Source organism: Staurois parvus, unplaced genomic scaffold, assembly GCF_062004578.1.
Source record: "Staurois parvus isolate SC_StPar_1 unplaced genomic scaffold, SC_StPar_1.0 ptg000165l, whole genome shotgun sequence".
NCBI classification, from domain to species: domain Eukaryota; kingdom Metazoa; phylum Chordata; class Amphibia; order Anura; family Ranidae; genus Staurois; species Staurois parvus.
In genome coordinates this window covers 10,497,501-10,520,972 of record NW_028317961.1, presented here as the reverse complement: position 1 = coordinate 10,520,972, position 23,472 = coordinate 10,497,501, and the positions used below count along the sequence as shown (strand labels likewise).

Here is a 23,472-nt window from a genome sequence, read left to right as displayed (position 1 = left end):
TAGTGTTCCGAATGCATTTGTGTGTATGAAAATAAAAGCTATTAGAAGGATTTTGAGCTGTATTCACTTTTTTCAACACACTGCTATTATTTTGAACACAACTGTATATAGGCTTTTAATGTTCTTATTTGTTTGCAAACACTCGTTTTTATAATTAAATGAATTTTGAATACTACACTATGGGCACCCTTCTTGGTCTCCCTTGCGGAGCATTTCATTTGCAGAGCCCGCTTTTGTGATCCAGCCATCCATCCATCCTTTGTATCCAGAAAAGGGAGTTCCCTGTAAGCAGGCATCCTCACCTACTCATCCCTTAAAGGGACCTCTGGCTACCTGGATCTATTTAATCTCCATTTGGCACATAAAACCATCACACTGAGGCAGGAATACCTATGCCCCTGTTACCTATGCCCCTGACCAGACCTCTACCTGATAAGGAGACCCTGGATGTGATACTTAATGCGTATATTAATTACGCATCTGGTGAGTGCGTAATTCTACGGTACCTCTTGGAGCACCACCACTGAATTTTAATATTCTTCTTGCACCTTATATCCACACAGACTGTCATTTATTTAGGACTTATTATATTTATTACTTATTACTCTTATCATTTAATGTGGGATATTCTATATACTGCTGATCAATGTTTTAAGCGCTGCACTTCTCTATTTTAATATAAATACTGGAGCTTTCCAGACCCACATGAGATCTATGGGCAGAAGCATGTAAACTAACATGCATTCATTTACATCTGATTAACTCTGACCATCACAAATAGGTCCGAAAAACAGAAAAGGATGCAGACTTTTCCTTTTTTTTGTTGGGCAGACTCAGAGTAATCAGATTTAAATGTATGCAAGTCTGCATCAGAATGCCCATAGAGTAACAAGAAGCTTCTGATTGGGTCCCCCTGAAACTCTGACAGGTGGACCTGACCGGACTGCCTGTGTGAAAGGGGCCTTATGGTGTTTTTTTCCCTTTTTAAAAAAGGAATGCTGCTGTTTAAACAACAATTTGTTTTAATTTTCATTATTAAAAACTATGTCCTATTTGTTCCCATGCAAACTATTCAATACCAGGCCTATATTTTACATTTAAAATAATCTTTTTTTTCCCTAAACAAACCTCTCTGTTTTGTTTTTTTTTGTGTGAAATAATTGCTTTCTCGCCTTTGGGCTTAAAGGAAGCACCTACTGCCAACTCATACACTGGTGTAGAATAATGACAAAGACTTTTGTTATACACCTGGCAAGAATGAGTTCTTTACAGAATTTCAAATATCCTACTGATAAGTAGCAATCGATCAGGTCTGTTCTCATATTAAACCTGCTTAACACTTTCTGAGTCACTAAGCCAAAGTATGCAGTGCAATCCCTTACCAGTCACACCCTATGTGGAATGAAATGTAGCAGGGGCCCAACTATACATCTAAGCCTCATTGCAAATTTTTATTGTTCCACTCTACCACTTGCTCTGCTCTGTGGCAGCTGGAAAATTGACACCCCTAATAATAAGCTCCATTACCACTGCTGACCAGTAGTCTGCTATTTGCCCCTCCCATTTTTACCCCACCGAAATTGATGGGCACTGGATAGCCCCCCTCTAATAAAAGTCCCATGTACACTGGTGTCCAGTGAAGGACAGGACCCTGAAAAAAAGGTGCTTTTTTTATTGGTGGCCAGTGTATGGCCTCATTCACATAGGCGTACCAATCCGCACACACACTGATCTGTGCATAGGACCTGCACAGATGTACATTCTGGGATTTGTTTGGAGATTTGTACAAGTCCATGCAGCCGACCACCTGTCGTTGATTTGAACAGGTTGCCTGCGTAGGGCTGCAGACAAGCCATTGCATGGGTGTAAGGATCAGAGCGCATGTGTAAATGAGGCCTAAATATCTCTTGTTTTATTGCTGTTATGTGTAGCTTTCCATGTTGTATTTGTGGCCAATGTAAATAGCCTTCTTACATTGGTAGTCAATGTAAACGCTCACATATATTGGTGGTTTGTGTGGAATTTTCTTTTACATTGGTGGTTAGGTTAGTGCAGAAGCACCCCCTTAAACGATTGGTCAGTGTAAATGTCAGTGTTATACTAATTAGGTTGCTTTCACACTGGTTTATTTTTCTTCCACTTTAGTGTTAAAAAAGTGGACGAAAAATGTGTGACCATGTATTCCTGTAGAACTCTTCTCACTGATCTATTGCGGGTCCTGCTTGCTGCATTTTTGGTGCAGAAAAGAAAGAAACACACCAAAAACTCACCTCCCCATTGAAATAGATGGAAAATGGGCCAAAAATGCACCAGTGGTGCATTTTTGATGCGTTTTTAAATCACATGTCCTGTAAAAAAGTGGCAAACTAGGGTTAAAACACTGTAAAAACGTGTTTTTGCTAGGATCGATGTGAAAATAGCCTTAGTATGGAATATTTCTGTTTTATTGGTGACGACTGTACATTTTGGTGGTAAATTGAGAAGTGCCCTCCTTTCATCAGTGGTCAAGGTGAGGTTATCAAGTGACATATCATATGTTATTGTCCACCAGGCAGCCAGGGACAGTGGGTATTACATTTGGATTCAAAATGGTGCACAAAGGACAGCATGGATGAATAGGAAGCACAGAATTACAGAGACAGTAAAGCACAAATGTAGGTCACACAAACACAGCAGGCAATATTGCAGGCAGTGAGAAAAGAAAATCTCCCTAAGGCTAGGTTCACACCTGTGCAGTTTGCGTTTGATCCGTTTCTGCAGTGCATTTTGCAGTGCGTTTTTGACACATTTGATGCATTTTGCTGGGTTTTTTCCTTCTTGCTGGGCAGATTAAAGCACATAAACACACATACTTAAAACACACAATGTTTTGCATTTAAAAAGTCCCTGACCCTTTCCAAAAAACACATCGGGTGAAAATGCAGAGATGTGAACCTGTCCCATAGGAAATCATGTTAAATGGACTGCTGTGCGTTTCCTCAAAATGCTGCAGAAAATGCATAGGTGTGAACCTAGATTAAAGGGGTTAACTAGCAAAAAATGTAAACAATTAAAATAAGCATTAGTAAAAGTTTATTTTAGCTCTGAGTAATCTCTCACTTAGAATACACATCTTAATGGACTGATAATTTCCAACACCTGTATGTCTCCTGGGAAGTAAATTCTGACATGTTTATAGAGTATGTCATTGCTCATTCATTCAACAGCTATTGGATTCCAGAGTAAATATGTTCCAGTATCCGTAGTAAAGTACATCAACACACTTTCCCAAGACATAATGTATGTATTGTATGAGCTAAATGGTATGTATATTTACTGATAAGAAAAGCGTAAGTTTCAAGCATTTCATAAACATTCTCATGTCAGAAAAGAGTTTTGACAGGAAATCACATGTTATGTAGTATCTTTACATTAGGTTATATTATATAAATGTATCTCTTCAAATATATTCAGTCAAGTAATGGAGCAGGCACAACTTGTGGATTTGTGCTTTACTTGTTTCACCTTCACTCCTATGTGGACAGTGCTGCCAGCAGGAGATGAGCTGTTGGCTACAGAATTAGTATGTTTGAATTACTATGAGCCTGCCAGTATTGCTTTTGGTTTCTGTAACAGCATGATTCAATGTCAGGTTAGCAAGATGTTGAGCAAGTCCTAATCTAAGAACTTTGTTAGAGTTAGTATAGAATTAAAGTATAACTAAAAACAAAGTTTAGTTTTGGATAGAATAGAGATGGATTAGAACACCTATTGGGGTTTTATTGCTACCTCTGCCCCTTTAGGGAGATTCACCCTCTCTTTTTGCACTGTTTAGAATTTTAATTGAAAGTGAAAGTAAAATACAATCCCCAATTTTGGGTTGTCCCCAGAAAATTAATGGATGGGGAAATCTTCCAAATGGGGACACTAGTTCTGGTGACCTTGGGGGATTTCCTCTCACTTCCTGTTTTGGCTATGGGACAGGAAGTGAAGGTAAATCTCCCAAATGGGACATAGATGGAAAAAAAAATTGGCAGGGGTTATTACCCTACCTTACTCTCTCGAAATTGAAAAAAAAAAACAGTTTTGCCTATAGTCCTACTTTAAGACTAGGCTCTGAGAATACTGCCGTAGCTTTTGGGAGAGCAGTTCAATTAGTGCTCTGAAGCTTAACTAGTGGAACTGCCCTAAGATTAAAAGATATTGATTTAGAATATACCAGTAAATCTTTACAATCTTGGGCACAGCTATTTAGAAAGACCCATACAAGGCATTACTTAACTGGAAACTAAAAGGCTACAAAAAGGAGACAGTTTAAACTTCTGACTTTCATCTTTGTTGCTGCTTAAATCTTGATAAATTAGCAGTAGATTAAGATGATGTGCTTTGATCACAAAGCACCTAAGCCACTAAAATTTTAAAACATAAAATATATATTCCAGACCATCAACTACTAAAGTGGCTTTAATGTAGAGAGAATAGGACTATTTCAACAAGGAATGTGTTTATTCCGTTACTTATTTCTCAGTCACAGCTAGTGTAATTTCTCCAGAATCACAATCAAGTCTTCGTTAAATACTCACAATGGGGTTGGTTTACTAAAACTGGAGAGTGCAAAATCTGCTGCAGCTGTGCATGGTAGCCAATCAGATTCTAACTTCAGCTTGTTGAATGAAGATTTGAAAAAAAAAAAAAGATTGGAAGCTGATTTGTTGCTAGGCAGAGCTACACCAGATTTTGTACTCTCCAGTTTTTGTAAGTCAACCCTAAAATGCCTGAATCTGTGCATTACTGTTTCTCATAGCTGTGTACAACTCTCAATACTGTCTCTGATAACAAGTGAATTGAAGCTATTTAAGTTATTTGATCACTTTGCTTGTTATCCGAGTAATGAGAGTTTTTACTTACAGCTAGGAGAATACAATATTGAACAGAATTAAATATTTAACCACTTCCATACAGGGCACTTTTACCCCCTTCCTGCCCAGGCCATTTTTCAGGTTTCAGGGCTCTCACACTTTGAATGACAATTACGCGGTCATACAACATTGTCGGCTAACTAAAATTTTATCATTTTCTTCACACAACTACAGCTTTCTTTTGGTGGTATTAATCAACACTGGGGTTTTTATTTTTTGCTAAATTAACAAAAAAAACTGAATTTTTTTTTTTAAAAAACACGTTTTTCTTTGTTTCTGTTATAAAAGTTTGCAAATAAATAATTCTTCACAAATTTAGGCCAAGATGTGTTCTACTACATGTCTTTGGTGAAAATAACCCAAATTAGTTATTTTTTAGTTTGTAGAAAAGTTATAGAGTTCGCAAACTATGGAATATATCTGAATATTGATCAGTCCTGAAGTACTGCCAGCCAATATAATTTCTTGAGGGCCAAGAATGTCAGAACAGTACAGATATCCCCCAAATGACCCCTTTTTGCAAAGTAGATAGTCTGACGTACTTCATAGGAGGCATGGCGAGTTTTTTCAAGTCGTATTTTTTTGTCATAATTTTTCAAAAAATTAAAAAATGAAAAAAATTATTTTCACAATTTTTTTTTTACATACTGACACCAGTGCAGTACAGCGTCATCATATAACTGGCATGGTGGTGATCAGAGACACTGACTGTTACAGTATGACAGTATGGAAAAAAAATATAATTTTGTTTAATTTTTTTTTAATTTTTTTATTATTTTTAATTTTTAAATCCTTTATTTAAGATTTTTTTAATATTTTTTTTTCATATTTCACTATGACCAAAGTAGTACAATGTTACCATAGTAACATTGTACTACTTTGGGGAAGTGATCCGTTTTTTTTTGTTTTTTTTTAACAATTTGTTTTCGCAAATAATTACTTTGCTATAGGCAAGCATTTACCTGAATGACATTGATTCATTAAGGGTTTTTTTTTTATGTGCTTAGCTGTGATTTGGCCACGGCTAATCACATGACACAGCTGGGCTGTGAGTGGCCCAGCTGGTGCATGTGATCGCTGTGACCATTTACAGCTAGACAAGCTAGTATACAATGGATGGCATGAATGAAGCCATCCATTGTATACAACTGTCATGTGACCTGCTGTGATTGGTCACAGCAGGTCACATGGTACCAGCAACGGGGCGGTACTCAGATCTGTCATCGGCCGTGTCCGAGGTACACGGCCGGTGACAGATTGCGCCGCTGCGCAGCTCTGCAGACATGCAAACTGCGCATGCCCGAAAGGATGCCATATGGCGTCCACCTGGAGGGACGAGGGGTTTTGCAGGCCGCCATCTGGCTATAGACCAGGCGGGAACCTATTAAGTATGTTCTATTGTATTGAAATAATTTTCACCCTTTATAAGTGTATGTATCATTAATGTTTTACATTAATATTAATTCATTGTGGCTTTATAGCATTTGATCACAGGTGATAAACTGAGACTTGGGGGTGTTTTTTTTATCATTCTTGTTGCATGACCCAAATGGATATCGTACAACTAGTGACGTCAATAAGTTTCTTGGTAATGTTTTTAGTAAATTGTGTTCTGTGAATGTGAAGTTAACATGGAATGGTGACACATTTGCACTGACCAGACTCCACAATCAAGTGTTAAAGTGATGCATGTTTTCCAAAAGCTGGCTATATGTTGGTTTATTTGATGATGCCTTCAAGTATGAACTTTAGTTTTATTTTTCACTTTAGGATCATTGCTTTATTATTTGATTCACACAACAAACCTTACTAACTAAAGGTGATGAGACATTTAGAAACCTAACAATTTCTGGTATACTTGGCCATTCTTGTAACTGAAGGGGATTTTGCATTGCTGATGCTTGTTGAAAACCTAGCACAGCATTATGTTGACTTATTTATTCATATGATTTACTGAAAATGATGGCAAAGACTTGCACTCCTGCTGTTTTAAAACACTAGAACAAAAATGATATAAATACCACATAAAAGATTTTATTTCAAAATAACACAATCAAATTTGCACAGAGCTGCAAAGATAAGAGATATGTAGGTTTATTTCAATTAGTATTATGGATCAGCTGTAAAATAAATTTGTCCGTTAGAATTTTGATATGTGAGCTTTCTATGAAATATGGGGCAACTTAATCAATTTCAAAGAGTCGAAATCATCAGTAATCAAACTGCAAGTGCAGTGTTAAAAAATAAGCCTGCAAAAAGGGGAGCATTGTCAACAATGATATCATATGCCAAAGTTGAATACATTTCACTAGCATTAGGAACAGTGGTTGTGCATTGAACCCCACCTACAGATGTGAAGGCAAAAAACAGCCTCTAAAATAAGCTGTTAGGCCCCTTTCACATGGGGCCGAATTTCATCAGGAGTTCACTTGCTCAGCAGGGGATCTATGTGCTGATCGCTGCTGAGCAGATCGATGGCTGGTCTGTGTCTACTCCGCCTATACAGTGCAGACACAGACACAGCCCGTTCCCCTCTATGGGCAGTTGGATGTAAAGGGACCGCCTGTCCATTTACACCCAACTACCATCCAATCCACTAGATGGAAGGGGAAAGGATCCCCATCCGTATGTTTTTAGTGGATCGGATTGGATGTAGGCGGGTGTAAACAGACACATATCTATTTACATGCACCGCTCCATAGAGGAGAATGGATGGTCCTATCGGGTCCACCTGAAAAACTGACAGATAGACACGATCGGTCTGCTCGTGTAAGAGGCCCCTAACGCATGTCCTCATATCTCACAGCCTTCCTTAAATTTTGTCTACAACATCTACATAGCATTTAGATGTAATTCCTCTTGCACAGATAAAAAAAAAATATTCAACGTGAATGTACAATATGGAAACACTGCATAAATTGAAATTGCTTTATGACCTATAAAATAAATAAATACCCCTGGTATGTTATTTACAGAGCAATAATTTTAGCAATCTTATAGGATCATTTCACATTTGGTAACTTGTTATATCAGTATTTAGAGGTACCATAAATACCCCTAAATGTAGGGGTATGTAACTCATCTTGTGATCATTAAGAAATACACAGATCCTGTTTTGCATGGGATTTAGTGCCTGTATAAAACTGGATATCCTGTGTTTACTTGTTTACCATTTATTAGCATACCTATTATTTGTACTATAGTTTTTGTGGATAGTTTTTCTTCCACGCAAACAGCCTTCAAATCTAGAAGATTCCGTGACCCTCTTCTTCTTTAGTTCTTTCCATAGATTTTCTATTGGATTCAAGTCAGGTGATTGGCTAGGCCATTCTAGCAGCTTTATTTTCTTTCTTTGAAAACAGTTGAGCGTTTCTTTGGCTTTTTGTTTGGGATCATTGTCTTGCTGAAATGTCCACCCTTGTTTCATCTTCATCATCCTGGTAGATGGCAGCAGATTTTTATCGAGATAGTCTTGGTACATTTTTCCATTCAACCTTCCTTCAATGATATGAAGTTTGCCAGTACCATATGCTGAAAAACAGCCCCACACCATGATGTTCCCACCTCCGAACTTCACTGTTGGTATGGTGTTTTTGGGATGATGTGCAATGCTATTTTGACCTCCAAACATGATGTATATTACGGCATCCAAAGATTTCACTTTTGATCTCATCTGACCAGACTATATTCTCCCAGTACTTCACAGGCTTCTCTAAATGTTGTGCAGCAAAATGAGCTTCAACATGCTTTCTCTTCAGAAATTGAGTCTTGTGTGGTGAGCGTGATACGGGCCATGGCAGTTGAGTGCATTACTTATTGTTTTCTTTGAAACAATTGTACCTGCTAATTCCACGTCTTTCTGAAGGACTCCACAAGTGGCTCTTGGACAACTCTTCTGATAATTCTTTTCACTCAGAAAATCTTGTCAGGAGCACCTAGTCGTGGCCGGTTTATGGTGAAATAGTGTTCTTTCCACTTCCAGATTATGGCCCCAGCAGTGCTCACTGGGGCATTCAGAAGTTTAGAAATCTTTCTGTAACCAAAGCCATCATATGTTTTGCAACAATAAGGTTGTGAAGGTCTTGAGAGAGCTCTTTGCTTTCACCCATCATGAGATGTTTCTTGTGTGACACTTTGGTAATGAGACACCTTTTTATAGGCCATCAATTGAGATTGAGGCTGATATTAACGTGTTACTAAACCCAGGACCCTGCATTCACTATACCTGGTCTCCCATAGTACACAGAACATAGAAATGCAATTATTTTAGTAAATACAAACTTCTAAATACATTTTCTCATCAACAGTTAGAGCAGTCTTGTGGCTTCTATCTGTGTCCAGCCCAGCACTAGCTAAAGCTTGTAGGAGGAGTTTTCTTTCTGCTCTAGGAGGATACAAATTCCATGACCTCTGTCTGGACAGTGCTGATTGGCCCTGTGATGATCACATGCATTCTCCCAAGAAAAAAAAAAATCTCTAGCAATACACACCAAACTCTGCATGTGCATGCCTAGGGTTCAGTCTGGAGATAAATGGTGGTCTCATGAAAAAGGGGAGGAACAGAGAAGAAAGGATCAAACAGCCTTTTTACACAATGCAGAGGATTAACCCCTTAGGTTCCACAGTGAGTATAACAAGCATGCTTTACTGCATATACAGGCTTTTGTAGGTTTAGTAACACTTTAATTTGCACTGACAAGATGCAGGATTACTTTCTAATTATTGATAGATTTCAGCTGGTGTCTTGGCCTTCCATTCTTTTTTTCTTCATGTGTTCAATACTTTTTCCCTGTGTCATTCCATTTTATTACATGTAACTTAATTTCTGAACTTGTTTATTTTTTTATTTCTTTGCATGTATGGAATGCATAGGTTGTTACCGACGTGGTGAAAATTTCATGTCAATAGCACCTTTAGAAATCTATTTACCTAATAAAATGGTGACGTGTTCAACACTTATTTTACCCACTGTACAAGGGGGTTACAGCACAGAGAGCATAATGTATTGCTGTTATTAATGAATACACATATTCTTAGCACACGTTTGTGCAAATAAACATGTAATACATGAGACAGCACTATGGGTTTTCTAAAGAAAGGGAATAGCAATGGTGTCTCTATTAGACAACACAGTGGGGGTTACTAAAACTGGAGAGTGCAAAATCTGGTGCAGCTCTGTATGGTAACCAATCAGCTTCCAGGTTTTATTGCCAACGCTTAATTGAACAAGCTGAAGTTAGAAGCTATTTGGCTACCATGTACAGCTGTACCGGGTTCTGAGTGCTCCACTTTTAGTAAATCTACCACTGTGTTTTTTATTAGAACCTGGAACAGGAGTTAGAGAGGTTGGAGTAATGAAAGGAATGCATCACTGCTTTGACTTGCTTGTGAGTACACTTCAACTTGAGATTTTGGGCTCTGTAAACAACATACCTTTTTTCAAAAGTGCATATAAGGCTAACCAGGAAAACAAAGCAAAAAAATCCTGGGGCTCAGCTGCTGGTTGGCTATAAGTATAAAATATTAAGTATTAACTAATAAATATTTATATTTACGTCTGCTGTATCTTGCTTTGGTCTGGCTGCAAAATCTGCCTTTTTGCATACTGTACTGGAACAGGTATATACTAGTATGTTTTGCATGGGTAACAGGAAAAACAGCAAACAGCATTGGAAAAGTTGGCTGATTTTTTTTGTTTTTACTTTTGAGAATTACTACTGCAAGTACAGTAAAGCTGATTTTGCTTTTGGATAATTCAAGCAATCCTTTTACAAAAGAAGCAAAATATAAATGATCTTTTCCATGTTTTTAAATAATCTTTTTCCCATATACCAAGGTATTTACATGGACTTTGCTCTGGAAAATTGGACAATAGTGTTGATTTGGTAGAACATGGTCAATATTTGAGACTTGTCATTGCTGCTGAATGACGTAGCCTTTTATTCATCAAATTCACTGTTGGTAAATATTAGAATATCTCTATAAACTTATTCAGCCAGTATTAAGATATTGGATACAAAGCTGTAGGAAAACCTACAGGGCTGTTCAGATATTTGGTTGTGAATGAATTGCCAAGACAATTTGTTGTTAACCTATTGTGCTCAGGAAACACATCATAAAAGCACCACATTTTTGTAGTTATTCTACTGTGCATAAAGTAAGAAAAAGGGACGGTTGATGCAACATGTTCATGCTGTGAAGGCTATGACAATTTAAAGTCTCATCTCTACATATACAAGATAATGACAGCAGTTTTTAAAGCCATAATAAACCCAAAAGCAAACATTTATTGTATTGTATCTTACCAATTCTTTTTTTTAATCAAATAATTTTATTAATCATTTCTTTCATTAAAAGATTATACAGTATATCAAACATTGCATATCTGCATTTTCTTATCCCAACCCCTTCCCACCCACTCCCAGCCTCACAGACACCAATATATAGAATACATTATTATACCTCTTCATTAACTATCTATACAGCTTAATACCAAGCTAGGGGATACACAACCCCTCCTTTCATATATTAATGTTTCCCTTATCGTTCTGTCCACCAGTTTTAACCAATCTTCACAGCTAGGAGGCGTAGGGGATATCCCCCTCTGGGCAATCAATTTTCTGACCAGATATATACATCTCTGCACTGCCAGCTGCGTAGAATAAGACATTCCATGTTTCCCATAATCCCTAGTATACACAGCTTGGGTTCCATCTCTAGCGTTAAACTAAACACCAATCCTGTTATCTCTATCACTTTTCCCCAATATCTATATAGTTTGGGACACCTCCAGATCATGTGGAAGAAACTTCCCAACTGACCCCCACACCTGGGGCAACATGCATTTGGGCGCTTCCCAAATAAAAATAATTTCCTTGGTGTGTGTGGTATGTTCTATGGATAATGAAAATCTGTGTCAACTTTTGTGAGGGGGATAATAATATCAATTCCACCAATTTTAAAACCTAATTCCATTGCTCATCCGTTGATTTACCCACATCTTCTTCCCATTTAACCCTACATGGTAATTCTGTATCCAGTGCCACTGATTGTATATTTGTATACAGCTTCGATATTAACCCTTTAGTAGATGGGGCATTTATTAAGGACTCTAGAGGGGCATCACTCCACTCTATATCCTTTACCTTAAAATGAGCTGCCAAAGCATGCCTCAACTGTAGGTATTGCTAGAAACATTTATTCAAAAGCCCAAATTGCTCTCTCAATTACTTAAAAATTTTAATTCCCTTAGATATATATAGCTGTGCTAAATACACAATTCCCTTCTGTTTCCAACTTTTGAAGTTCTCTAATTTTTCAAGCTCCGGTAATTTTTTATTTTACCATATTGGTGTATTTTTTAAATCCCGTGTACCCAAGTAGCGCTCGTACTATCCGCCATAATTTCAACATCAGATTAATTTTTGGAGATAGTCTTTCCCTCTCTCTGTAACTCCACAGAGAAAAATGGAAAACATTAGATTTTTACACCATTATACATTATATCTTTCATCTCTCTTGCTTTCCTCAATATTATTCAACCAAAAAAGTCTCATTGAAACTGATCTTGGGTTCTCTCCTACTGGCAAAGCTCTCGAGGGGACCCTATGTGCTCTTTCAGTTGCGAACCAAGGGGAGAGCCCCTCCCTTCCAAAAACATCCTGTATCCATTTTTCCAAACATTCTCATGTTGTTCCCTTCTCTGCATTCTGGCAGACCTAGTATCCAAACATTGAGCCACCATATAGACTAGGGCCTGGTGAAGATGATAGTCTAGATTGTTGCACATTTTCTGTTTTCTGGGGCAGATTGTATGAATTGTGTGCAAATTGTTCTAATTTTGCTGCCACTTCTTAACTTTTATCTTTTACTCTGCATTGTGCTTTTGTACCGCCGGCTTCCTGAACCACTGGTGCATCTCCCTTTTTCCTTGCCATTTTCTCATATTTATACACAGTTTAAGATGGTATATTGCTTCTTTTTTAACACTGCACAGTCCACCATTGCAGACAAACTAATATCACCTCTTTGCTGGTCTTCAATTTATCCTCTGGTCTATTTCCTCTCCAATCCCTCCACCTCTGCCTGCTTACCGCTCTCTCAGCTGAAGTGACAGGGGCCAAGGGGGGCCGAAACAAGTCCATCAGTGACTGATGCTGGCCTTACCGTCAGTCCTTCTCCCACCATGCATCGGGCCAGTCCACGGGTCTCCGGCCAGCAGGAAGGGTCCACACAAGGGGGACCATTAAGACCGCCTGGGACCTCGGAAAACCAACAGCCACTCTCCCACCTGCATCCATCCACAAATCCTGGTCCTGGCATCTTCCTCCGCACGACCCGACCCACCAAGCACCGTCCAAGCTTAGGCAGTCTCTCTGGCCACTCTGCTACAGACACAGCCAGCTAGCAATCAGGATGGAGGAGCCCAGGTGTGCTGTGTACGCCCACTCACATCGGTGTTCGTCCACACTCCCCATCTTACCAATTCTTAGATGTGATGGCTATGTTAGTTTCCTTTTTTAGGTTTTCTTTCTCTCTTGTATTTTCATATTTCATTCATAGCCAGCAAGTCTGCTGTTTTTCAGAAGTTCAAGCTCTCCAGTAGTGTATCAGTTTACGTGGATGAGACAACCCATTTACGACTGGCAGGGTTGATTAAAATGGTCAGCTTTTATTTATTTGCGTAAAACCCTTATCCTAAAAGCAAAGAAAATGTTTGCTGTGACTGATTAGAAACTGTATTTTGGTATTGCATTTGGATCTGTTAATACATTTGACACTCCCATTCCCCCCTGACTGACAATGCTGTGGTTTGCTATGTCCTGGCATATTTCTCCAGAGTTGTGTCTCACTAATACTGGAGGTGTGTTATTGGCCAGATCACCAGGTGAAAACAGAAGGAGAAAAGCCTAAAAAAAAAATACTGATGCAGCCACCACATCTAAAGACTAGTAAGCAGCAATAAAATACATTTTTGGGTTTAATACCACTTTAAAGGATTAGTTCACCTTTGGGAACATGTTACATGTTCCCAATGCTGCAGCTGCTGCTCTCCCCCCGTGACAGAAGTACGGGGAGCAATTCCCCGTACAAGCTGTCACTTTTTAAAAACAGTGCGGGCATGGGAGGCTCAGCATACATGGCCACGTCATTCATTCACAAGTGTTCTGTGACTAAATGAACTACAAGTCCTGACAGCCTTGGCGGCTGTCGGCTTGTAGTTCTCAATGAACTACCATGGCTCTGTGGAATTCTGTGGTAGTTAATTGAATCTTCCTGTTAGTATATCTGTTTGTCCATACATCCCATACAGGTAATCAGATATACTGGCAGGTCTGCAGGACACCTGCATGGCACCAGCAATCTGCTGATCTCTGGTGCCAAGTTTTACAGGCTCCTGTAACCAAAATTAATAAATGCAGGTTTTTTTACCTGCAAAAAATGTGCATTTATTATTTTTGTTCAAAAGGTGAACTTATCCTTTTAGCAAATTGCACCTATATGAGCTTGTGTATGATATGTAACTAATTGTGATCACTACTCACTTTTTCTACATTGACCCATCATCTTATAGTGCTTGTGGTAATTTTAGGCACACAATTATTGGCATATTAATGTACCGGCAGTCTGGTAGAATTGTTACTGTGTCAGGTTAATTACGCAATTAACCCTTCACACTGCCACCACCTCCTTTTTGTACAGAGAAAGAGGAAACTCGGCGTTATCAGCTATAACACTATAATGATTGAAATAATCGACTGCGTAACACGGTCATAACACAGGCCTGTTCTACAGAGGGTTACACAAACACTAGCGTTCTCTTTAGAGGCAGGGATTCGTAAATTGCAATACAGAGCTATAGAAACAGTTCAACACTTTCAGAAAGAAAGATTTATTACTAAAAGGTCAAACGGGTGCAATAAAAATATTTACAGAAAAAAGATGTAACTAAGATATACATACAGTGGGGATCGAAAGTTTGGGCACCCCAGCTAAAAATTTGTATTAATGTGCATGTGCATAAAGAACCCAAGAAAAGATGGAAAAATCTCCAAAAGGCATCAAATTACAGATTAGACATTCTTATAATATGTCAACAAAAGTTAGATTTTATTTCCATCATTTACACTTTCAAAATAACAGAAAACAAAAAAATGGCGTCTGCAAAAGTTTGGGCACCCTGCAGAATTTATAGCATGCACTGCCCCCTTTGCAAAGCTGAGACCTGCCAGTGTCATGGATTGTTCTCAATCATCGTCTGGGAAGACCAGATGATGTCAATCTCAAAGGTTTTAAATGCCCAGACTCATCTGACCTTGCTCCAACAATCGGCACCATGGGTTCTTCTAAGCAGTTGTCTAGAAAACTGAAACTGAAAATAGTTGACACTCACAAAGCTGGAGAAGGCTATAAGAAGATAGCAAAGCGTTTTCAGATGTCAATATCCTCTGTTCGGAATGTAATTAAGAAATGACAGTCATCAGGAACAGTGGAAGTTAAAGCAACATCTGGAAGACCAAGAAAAATATCAGACAGAACAGCTTGCAGGATTGTGAGAAAAACAATTCAAAACCCACGTTGACTGCACGATCCCTCCAGAAAGATCTGACAGACACTGGAGTTGTGGTACACTATTCCACTATAAAGAGATACTTGTACAAATATGGTCTTCATGGTAGAGTCATCAGAAGAAAACCTCTTCTACGTCCTCACCACAAAAATCATCATTTGAACTTTGCAAATGAACATATAGACAAGCCTGATGCATTTTGGAAACAAGTTCTGTGGACCGATGAGGTTAAAATTGAACTTTTTGGCCAGAATGAGCAAAGGTACGTTTGGAGAAGAAGGGGCACAGAATTTAATGAAAAGAACCTCTGTCCAACTGTTAAGCATGGGGTTGGATCAATCATGCTTTGGGGTTGTGTTGCAGCCAGTGGCACAGGGAACATCTCACGAGTAGAAGGAAAAATGGATTCAATAAAATTTCAGCAAATTTTGGATGGTAACTTGATGCCATCTGTGAAAAAGCTGAAGTTAAAGAGAGGATGGCTTCTACAAATGGATAATGATCCTAAACACACCTCGAAATCCAGGTGGGATTACATCAAGAGGCGTTAACTGAAGGTTTTGCCATGGCCTTCACAATCTCCTGACCTCAACATAATTGAAAATCTATGGATAGACCTTAAAAGAGCAGTGCGTGACAGACAGCCCAGAAATCTCAAAGAACTGGAAGACTTTTGTAAGGAAGAATGGGCAAAGATACCTCAAACAAGAATTGAAAGACTCTTGGCTGGCTACAAAAAGCGTTTACAAGCTGTGATACTTGCCAAAGGGGGCAGTACAAGATATTAACTCTGCAGGGTGCCCAAACTTTTGCAGATGCCATTTTTTTGTTTTCTGTCATTTTGAAAGTGTAAATGATGGAAATAAAATCTAACTTTTGTTGACATATTATAAGAATGTCTAATCTGTAATTTGATGCCTTTTGGAGATTTTTCCATCTTTCCTTGGCTTCTTTATGCACATTAATACAAATTTTTAGCTGGGGTGCCCAAACTTTCAATCCCCACTGTATAAATATACAAAGAACCACAGCACAGCAAAGAGATATCAGAGAGAGGTGAAATGGTTAAAGTACTTGCCAAAGTCCTGGGTTAGCAGATCCAAGTTTCAGAGCAAGAGGGCACGTGTCTCCCCAGGTGGTATTGATGTTAAAAATGGGAGACGTCTTCAACTTCTTAATCTTAGGCCTGACAGCCGGTTTTGTAGTCCCCAGCAGGGGGTGGCTCTGCAGTCTAGGACCAATCTCCACTCAGGGCGTGGAGAGATGGGTGGATGCTTCAACTAGAGCAAAAATCTCCCGTAACTCATATTTGGCCCATAACTTTTCATCTGCACAAGTGACTTTTGACCCGCGGGTAGATTATGATGCAGACAAGTCTGAGGATTGATTAGATATGAATTATGAAAGTGTACACTGAACGGTTCGTGAGATCTATTTTTCTGCTTTCCTGTGTGTCCGAGACAAGGCGAGTGGCCCATCAAACTGTTCGCTTGCTCATCGTCCATCTGACAATATGTTTGGTTTTTATGTAAGTCTCTCATATTCCAAGATATGAGACATAGGGGAAAAAATGGTTTTAACTGAGGTAATCTGATTCTGTCACCTATACTAAGTTAAGTTTTATGAGGTTGGAATCTCTCTCAATTCCGGAGAAAGTTTGCTTTATCTCTTCCGAGATGTGAGATGGTACAGCTTTCTGAGACAGCTAGGCACCTAGCTCAGAGATGCCTTGGCCTGCCATTGACCCACAACCCGCACACACACACACGCTGGCCAAATGTCTCCTCTCGGAGAGGAAGGGGGAGGGAGTGAGGGTAGAAAATGGATACTCTTAACAAAATGGAGTCTGTGTCCTTCACTGTGTGTTGCGCACGTTTGCGACAGGAGGGTGTAATGCACCCAGGTGACAGCTGCCAGAGGGGTGACACCACAGTCGGCGCTACCATAAGCGTGCACTGCCTGCTAGTGGGGCCCCAGAAGAAGTAGGAGCCGTGGCACTTTTTATCCTTTATTAGAGGTGCAGGTGATGGAAGCAGACGGTGCCATATCGCTGCTCTGCCTCGCCCCGACTCCCTCAGTAATTTTTAAGGGCAGATAGCAGAACTCCACTTGAAACCGGGGGAGCCAACTTGCTTGGGAGTGGGGCTGCAAGTGCTCAGTATTCCTTCCTGTCACTACTGCCCTCCCAGACCCTCCCTCACGCCACCACCTGATCACTGTATTGGTGTCACTGGGGATGTCAGTGACACCAGGTCAGTTCCCCCCAGTGTCAGAATGCCCACCACAGTCCCACAGTCCTGCCATATGTCGCTGATCAGCACCATTACTAGTGAAAAAAATTCCAGCATCTATAACACCATTTGTAAATGCTGTAACTTTCATGTACATCAATTCATTTACACGTATTGGGATTTTTTTGTTAGCAAAGACATGTAGCAGAATACATTTTGGTGTAAATTTATGACGAAATGTGATTTTTTTTTTTTTTTACATTTTTTTAACTGGACATGTTTAATAGCAAAAAGTAAAAAATTGTTTTTTTTTTCTCAAAATTGTTGGTCTATTTTTTTCTGTAGCACAAAAAAAAATAAAAACCGCACGGGAGATCAAATACCACCGAAAGAAAGCTCAATTCGTGGGAAAAAGGGACGTAAATTTAATTTGGGTGCAGCATTGTATGACCGTGCAATTGTCAGTTAAAGTAACGCAACGCCGTAACACAAAAAATGGCCTGGTCAGGAAGGAGGGTAAATCCTCAGGAGGGCAAGTGGTTAAACAAACAAAACACCAGCCATTGCCCCAAGGACATCTCTTAGTGATGAAACATATAGGGTGGAGCTCTGCACACTGATTTCATTGTGGCACACAGTTTACATAATAGCGGTGGTACAAGTTTTAGAATTTGTTTTTACCTGGCTTATATTGCGGAAATTGGACCCAAACCATGTGCTACAAATTTACCCTAGAGAGATTATTTAGGTGTGGGCAACAGGAAACCATCCTCATAGCTGACAAGCTAAGTACTTAGAAGTCCGAAATTGTGGCTGTCGATTGATGCTGCTCTTAATGCTTTTGTGTGCGAGGGCTCTAGTGATCCTTCCACAAATATGCAATGTTTTCAAAACATTAAACTACTGATTAGGTACAACATGACAAAAACAAATTTGTCTTTTTTTTGCAGGTGGTTTTAGCCCAGTTGGACAGCCACTTAGTAGAACACCATCAATCAGACTGCAGATGGTAAGTTTGTTTATATTTTACAGGAACACTTTTTGTGGTGATCTCACACTGATCATTCCTACTAAAGATGATCAGACTCTCAATTTCCCCATCCACCTGTCATGCACATCCTCTTATCAGGGTACATCAGTTAATCCATATCACTGTATAGGTTGCAATGTCCCTCTATATTGCATTCTATCTTTTCTTTAGCAACAGTCAGAACATTTTTTAGTGTGCCCAGTGTCTGCATAGTGAGTCACAACAATATCTTCTCTTGTATGACCAGCTTTAGTCATGGGGTATAAAAAAAGTGATGCTTTATGTATCATTTAAATACTTTTATTGTTAGATTTGCTATTTCTGTACCTGAATTTGTGAAGACCTGACTACATTAATGGTGTGTCTGATGTCACTAAAGAATTGAAAAAAATTTTTGGCATTCATAAAAAAACACTACTAAAATAAGGCATCCGGTATTTTATCAAAATATTTAATACAAAAATGAAGAAAATGGTAAAATGTCTCACCATTTGAACTGTTTTTACCAACATCCCAATATATGAAGACCAAGAAAAAATTGTAATGTTCCCCTGGGACTTTTTATTGCAAAAACCACAGTGAGTATACAAAAGTATAAAACCGTTTCATTACAAAAACTATTGCGATAAAAGGAACTAATAGATTCGATAAAGTGATTTACAATACAATAGTTCATCGTTCACATAGAAAACATACAGAAAGTGCAAATGACTTGACAGTCTGTAATACATCAACTGACAAATGGGCTAACAGCTCAAAAGGACTTATACAGTGATATTGTCCAGACAAATCCAACGCATTTCGGAACTCATGTTTCCCTCTTCAGGGAATAAATATGTCAGAGCTAAAACATAACGTATCAAGTAAATGTGAACATAGTACACGATATCACTTTAAAACTATATAAAAAAAAAAGCTGATTACTTGAACACTTATGAATTGCACCACATCAAATAATGGATGACAGGTATTCGTGATAAATTAAATGGGGATGCCCTCCAAGTGACAAGTCAGGGAGAGGATCAGCAGGGACACCCCAATGAACCATCCACCAGTGAGGACTGCACTGCAGCAGCTATTAAGGGGATCTATCAAGTATAATCAGTGCCATAAATCAAAAAGATATCCTGCTTGTTAATTAACACAGAATTTATCACAAATACCTGTCATCCATTATTGTGCAATTTGTGTTCGAGTAATCAGCTTTTTTTTTATATAGTTTTAAAGTGATATCATGTACTATGTTGTTCACATTTACATGATAGGTTGTTATGTTTTAGACCTAACATATTTATTTCCTGAAGAAGGAAACATGAGCAGACTGCTTCTACAAACATTTGTGAAAGAACGGGATGCTCTCAGGAGCTCAGTGAATTCAAGCGTGGTACCGTTTTATGTTGCCAACTGTGCAATAAGTCCATCCGTGAAATTTCCTTTCTACTAAATATTCCGCAGTCAACTGTTAGTGGCATTATAACAAAGTGGAAGCAACTGGGAGCAACAGCAACTCAGCCATGAAGTTGGTAGGCCACATAAAATGATAGAGCGGGTTCAGCACATGCTGAAACTCATTGTGCACAGAAGTCGCCAACTATCTGCAGAGTCAATAGCTAAAGTCCTCCAAATTTCATGAGGCCTTCAGATTAGCACAACAGTGCGTAGAGAGCTTCATGGAATTGGTTTCCAAGGCCGAGAAGCTGCATCCAAGCCTTACATCACCAAGTGCAATGCAAAGCGTCGAATGCAGTGGAGTAAAGCACACTGCCACTGGACTCTAGAGCAGTGGAGACGTGTTCTCTGGAGTGACGAATCATTCTTCTGTCTGTCTTCTTGCTGTCTGGCAATCTGGTGGACGTGTGTGGGTTTGGCAGTTGCCAGGATAACGGTACTTGCCTGACTGCATTGTGCCAAGTGTTAAGTTTGGTGGAGGGGGGATTATGGTGTGGGGTTGTTCTGCAGGGGTTGGGCTTGGCCCCTTAGTTCCAGTGAAGGGAACTCTTGAGGCGTCAGCATACCAACACATTTTGGACAATTTCATGCTCCCAACTTTGTGGGAACAGTTTGGGGCTGACCCCTTCCTATTCCAACATGACTGTGCGCCAGTACACAAAGCACTGTCCATAAAGACATGGATGAGCGAGTTTGGGGTGGAGGAACTTGACTGGCCTGCACAGAGTCCTGACCTCAACCCGATAGAACACCTTTGGGATGAATTAGAACAGAGACTGCGAGCCAGGCCTTCTCGACCGACATCAGTGCCTGACCTCACAAATACGCTTCTGGAAGAATGGTCAAACATACCCATAGACACACTCCTAAACCTTGTGGACAGCCTTCCCAAAAGAGTTGAAGCTGTTATAGCTGCAGAGGGTGAGCCAACTCAATATTAAACCCTACGGACTAAGACTGGGATGCGATTAAAGTTCATGTGCGTATAAAGACAGTCGTCCCAAAATTTTTTGGCAATATAGTGTATGTTCTAACAAGGGATTAGACCATTGTGATATGCATGTACATTGTATTATGTTTTGGACTGATTGGGAGTTTTTTTTTTTTTTTGCAGCAAATGATGTATGTGCTTGTATATTCACAAAGAAGTTTCCCTTACATGTGATTGGGTATTCGCTGTAAAGTGAAGCTTTACCTTATGTGCTAATCTCTGGAGCAAATTGCACAGTCTATTTGCCTTAAAGTAGAACTATAGGCAACACTTTTTTTTTTTCATTTTGGATAGAGTAAACCCCTGTCAGTTTTTTTAATTTTTTGCTGTCTGTGCCCCCAATGGAAGATGTCCCCTCTATTACTTTTCTGGGGACAACCCCTAATTTGGGATTTTCTTTTCATTTCACTTTCAATAATAAGCAGGACAAATAGAGTGGGTGAATCTCCCTGTTGGGGGCACAGCCTGCAATAAAAAAATTTCACCTCCACTCAATGCAAAAGTAAAAAAAATTCCGTTAGTTATTCTTCAAGTAAATCAACCCTAATGATTTCTATATTTCCATATTTAGGTTTCTACACATTACTGTTGAGAGATCTGATCCACAAAAGAGAGAAACTATTCAAAATTGCCTATTATATTTTTACATTCCTTAAATACTGTAATCCTGGACCACTACTTAATTACTGCATGCATTTAATTATTTATTTCCTTCTGTGAATTGAGTACCGCCTTTTCATGCGGTATTTACAGAGCGTTTTGCAGTAAATACCGGAAAACGGTATAGTGAATTGACAGTTTCAGGATTACATGCGATATTTAGGCAAAATGTGTCTGGACACCTACATAATGCATGCAAGTTGCTTTTGTGAAAGGAGCCCATTGAAACAAATGACTTGTAATATAATTTTGTGATGAAGGAGCACAAAACATATTTCCTTGATTCTGCTAGAACACAATACAATACAATACAATGTTAAGGCATGTTACTGTGTTACATGGAAATAGTGTTTCTTCAGATAGATTTATATATATATATATATATATATATATAGAAAATGATTGATTTATTACACAAGAGAGGTCTGAGCAGTTAGCTAGGACGTTGCTTAAATTTCATACACAACACCTGTTATTAGGAAGCAAACTGTTTATGTTTGCTGTTTAGGTTAAAGAGGTAGATGATCAATCATTGCAAACTGAGTTACCTAGCAGGTTCAGATTCCTTTCAGTAGTTTGAAATTTCAGTCTGAACATATTAATCAAGATCGCCTCGCCAGAATTATAATATACAGACATTTGCATTTTTTTTTTCAACCTCAAATAAAATTAGAAAAAGTACATGGCCCCATGATCTCTATAAAGACACTGCGGTTTATTTACTAAGGCCTGAATCACACTAGTGTGGACACATCAGCCTATACATTTGAATGGGCTGCTGTGCCTTTGTTTCACTCAAGAAAAAGGTGCATGCACCTTTTCAAAATCACATCTGCAGGGAAAACGCATGGTCTTCTTTCCCTACGGTTCCCACACCCGTGATCGTGCTACAGGCTGAGATGCGTGAGGGTGCCGTTCAAAATGAATGTCAGCCCCGCACGTCTCGTAAGTGCAGCGTGATTAAGCTGCAGGTGGTTGCAGATACAGAAACCAATGCGATTTCCGCAACCAGAACGCACAGTGCAGGCTAGTGTGAACCTAGTCTAAAATTGGAGAGTGCAAAATTTGGTGCAGCTCTGCATAGAAACCAAGGTAGCATCCAGGTTTTGTTGCCAAAGCACAGGTGCACAAGATTCTGAGTGCACCAATTTTTTGTAAATCTCCCCTATTCTGTCATATCTTTTTTTAATACAACAGTATTTGGGACAGCATCTGAACTAAGCAGACTTTGCACCAAATATGTAAGATTCATGCTCTGAGCTCGCAAGCCAAGCACCTGAATCATGCAGTGCTTAGAAACAGTATCATGAGCATATCTAGGTTTCTTTACCATATAAGAAAAAAGGAAGCTATTAGACCTATGGCTGTTTTTTTTTTAGTCCCTGGGAGAACCAGCATTAACTTGAGTACGTCAGGTTTGAGAAGTCAGGAAAAGCATCAAGCAAGGCATGCCTGTGAGGGCCCTTTCACACTGACCCCACTGTACTTTTCTTCCAATACAGGTGCAACAAATTGATGGTGCAGTTGTGAAACTCAAAAAAGTGGAATATCGTGCAAAAGTTCATTTATTTCAGTAATGCAACTTAAAAGGTGAAACTAATATATGAGAGAGACTCATTACATGCAAAGCAAGATAGTTCAAG

At 39.1% G+C, this 23,472-nt stretch overlaps 1 protein-coding gene across 1 annotated transcript in view; it reads left to right on the top strand.

Moving 5' to 3' along the window:
• Window positions 1–23,472, top strand: part of AHI1 (Abelson helper integration site 1) — a 435,677-nt gene that overhangs the window by 304,739 nt on the left and 107,466 nt on the right. Inside the window, exon 21 of the mRNA XM_089676204.1 lies at window positions 18,650–18,708. Coding sequence (XP_089532330.1) covers window positions 18,650–18,708 — 59 coding nt within the window. The remainder of the gene's footprint in view (window positions 1–18,649; window positions 18,709–23,472) is intronic.